We start from the raw sequence: 2,843 nt of genomic DNA, 5'->3' as shown, positions 1-2,843 counted from the left end.
CTGCCCTCCCGGGCTGCGGGGCATCGCCGGCTGGGCCGACTGCCCGGCAGGGGACGTCATCTTGTCCCTCCAGCCTGCAGGCGCCCACCAGCACCCGCGGGGGGCTCTGACTGCGCCCTTCCCTCCGGACCCACCGGCGTCCACCCAGCGGGGAGGAGGCTTTCCCTGGTGTGCGCGGCCGGCCCTGCAGGCTCCCAGCAGACTCCTGCCCCCGAGCAGGCCCGAGGCCAGCCCGCGACACCTTGCTGTTCCCGTCGCCTGGCTGCCTCAGATGGCCCCGGAAGCCGATGGCTCGAAGTGGCCGTCTCACTGTGCCCACCGGCCTGGGAACCAGCCACCGGGAGGCGGCTGTGACTCCTCGCCTGCGGCCCCCGCTGGCCCCCGCTGGCCCCCGCTGGCTCCCGGCTGGCTCCCGGCTGGCTCTGCCTCTTTGCCTTGGGCCCGGCGACCTCCTTTGTGTGTGTGACAGAGAGATGCTGGGTCATGAAATGGACCGACCCGGTGCGAGCCGAGAGTGGCCGGTGCCAGCCGGTCCAATCAGCAGCAGGACTCAGCAGTGCCCAAGCAGGCTTGCAGGTGGGAGACCCTGAGGGGCTACAAGCTGGGCCCCACAGGCTGAGGGGGCTGTTCCAGCCACTGCAGGGCACCGGCAGCTGGCCTGGGTAGGAGGAGGAAGCGGGGTGGGGGCTCCGTCCCGTCTCCACCCTGGAAGGAGATGTCTGAGATGTCTCTGGTGTTACCCAATTTCCAGAAGCCGGTAGCAGTCAGCATGAGCACCCCTCATGGGGCCAGAGGAAGGGCAGCCCGCTGGCTTCAGCGGCCTTTCCTCCCTGTCAGAGTGGACAGTGCCAAGAGGACCCAAAGGTTCTGTGGGCAGCACCCGGCCCCCGAGCTGCACCGTCCCTGCCCTCCCGCACAGGACAGCGCTGCGGCCAGGGACGCTCTCACAGGGCTGGGGCGCCACCCTCCCCCCTCCACTGAGGCAGGCAGCATCAGCGGCCCCCGGACGCCGGGGCCTGGGCCCCCGCGCCCCATTGCGTCCTCAGGGTGGGGCTGGCTCCCCGGTTCAGCAGCAGCTCCGCGGTGGGGCTGTGTCCGCGCTCGGTGGCCAGGTGCAGGGGGGTCTGGAGGAGCCAGCCAGCCGCATTGACCTGTGCACCCCTGTCCAGAAGATGGCCAGCGACCTCCAAGTGGCCTCCCCGGGCAGCGTGGTGCAGGGGCGTGAGGCCCAGCGCGTCGCGAGCGTCGGGGTCGGCACCCCGGGCCCCCAGCAGCTGCACTGCGGGCAGGTGTCCCACGGCAGCCGCCCTGTGCAGCGCGGTGCGGCCGCTCCTGTCCCTCAGGCCCGGGTCTGCTCCGTGCTCAAGCAGCACCTCCATGTCCTAGGGGCAGCGCAGAGCCTGCCCCGTTCCCGGGTCCGACCCGACCTGGGCGTCCAGGCTCTGGCGAGTGCATTTGCTGCTTGGACAAAATTTTATTTTGTTCGACCTGTGCGGCTTTAGGAGGGGAGTGAGCAGGAGGAATAAAACAACAGTAAAAACAACTTCGGTGCAGTTTATTGCTATGACTCCCACTTGTATTCTATTTTCGCCTAGAAAACATGGTGGAGTTAGGTTGGCGCCAAGCAGCTGTGTTCGGCCTCTGCTTTTGGCCACTGTGGCCAGAGTCTGTCGTCCCCCAGGGAGTGACCCTTGGGCCGCAGCAGACCCCGCCTGTCCCCCACGGCGCGCTCAGCAGTGAATTTCAGTGGACCGGCCTGTCCTGCTCCCCACGCTGTCTCTGGGGCTTCCTCTCACTGCATCCCCCCTCTGGCCTCCACCCCAGTTCTTGTTTGTATCAGTAGAACTAAATCTTTAAAATATGGCCAGGGCCCTCCCTGGTAAGCGCAGCGGGGTGGAGCCCAGTACTGCAGCCAGCCATAGTCACTTCAGAGCAAGCCCATCCCTGGCCAGGGAGGGACCCCCAGGGTGCGGCAGACCCCTCCTGTCTCCCCGCTGCCCCCTCAGCAGTGTGCTTCATCCAGCTGCCTGTTCTGCTCCCCACTCTGTCTCTGGGGCGTCTTCTCACCTCCCTGCGCCTCTGGCCTGTACCCCAGTTCTGTGTACATCAGTAAATGAACCTTTTTTTCAAAAACATGGCCAGAGACAGAGTGGGGAGCAGAACAGGCGGATCCACTGAAATCTACCGCTGAGCGGGGAGACAGGAGAGGTCTGCTGCGCCCTGGGGCCCGCCCTGGCCAGGCGTGGGCTCTGGCTGCGGCGTTGCGGCAGCTCCCCGCGCCGCTCCTTCACCCGCTGCGCCCCCAGGGGCCCCTCACAGCCGTGCTTTGGACGTTTAGGGCCCAGGGTGGCCTGTGCTTGAAAGGGATCTAAAATAAACGCAGACGCCCTGCAGTCCCAAAGACGCACAGTTCCAGCGGCCCCTCGGGCAGGCGTGTGCTGCACAGCTCAGAGCCACAACTCAGCCGCTGCTTGGGGGCTTCTCTGCCCCATCGCGTCATGACTGGGTTGACATTGTGAAAGCCGAGGATCGAAGAGTTGCATCTGAATTTTAGTGGGGAGTATATTCCACTTCTAATTCTACACAATTCTGCTTTTTTACGTCATTTTTGTCTTGATTCTTTGTTACATTTTCATCTCGTTTATTCTGTTTAGTTCTTAAAGTTCCACTTATTCTCACTTTGTCATCGTTGAAAACACGCACATCTAAGTCAGTGTAGCGCGCAGGAATTTCGGCACCTGCGGACCTGCAGGAGGCCGGCGCGCACCTGGCTCAGGGGCGCTTGCCGGGGCCCTCACAGGTTCCCCTCCGTCACCGTGTTTCACAGGAAAACGCCTTGCGGG

At 64.4% G+C, this 2,843-nt stretch overlaps 2 protein-coding genes across 2 annotated transcripts in view; both read right to left on the bottom strand.

Moving 5' to 3' along the window:
* Positions 1-784, bottom strand: part of MRPL20 (mitochondrial ribosomal protein L20) — a 1,756-nt gene extending 972 nt beyond the window's left edge. The window contains exons 1-2 of the mRNA XM_012734539.1: positions 741-784; positions 135-323 (exon numbers count right to left, since the gene is read on the bottom strand). Of these exons, the coding sequence (XP_012589993.1) occupies positions 135-323; positions 741-784 (233 nt within the window). The remainder of the gene's footprint in view (positions 1-134; positions 324-740) is intronic.
* Positions 7-2,843, bottom strand: part of ANKRD65 (ankyrin repeat domain 65) — a 4,550-nt gene continuing 1,713 nt past the window's right edge. Inside the window, exons 4-5 of the mRNA XM_012734538.1 lie at positions 2,680-2,746; positions 7-1,382 (exon numbers count right to left, since the gene is read on the bottom strand). Of these exons, the coding sequence (XP_012589992.1) occupies positions 993-1,382; positions 2,680-2,746 (457 nt within the window). The 3' untranslated portion in view covers positions 7-992. The remainder of the gene's footprint in view (positions 1,383-2,679; positions 2,747-2,843) is intronic.

The sequence above is a fragment of the Condylura cristata genome, unplaced genomic scaffold (genome assembly GCF_000260355.1).
Source record: "Condylura cristata isolate star-nosed mole 26May11 unplaced genomic scaffold, ConCri1.0 scaffold00058, whole genome shotgun sequence".
Taxonomy (NCBI): domain Eukaryota; kingdom Metazoa; phylum Chordata; class Mammalia; order Eulipotyphla; family Talpidae; genus Condylura; species Condylura cristata.
The sequence above is the reverse complement of the archived record's forward strand: the minus strand, read 5'-3'. Positions and strand labels throughout refer to the sequence as shown.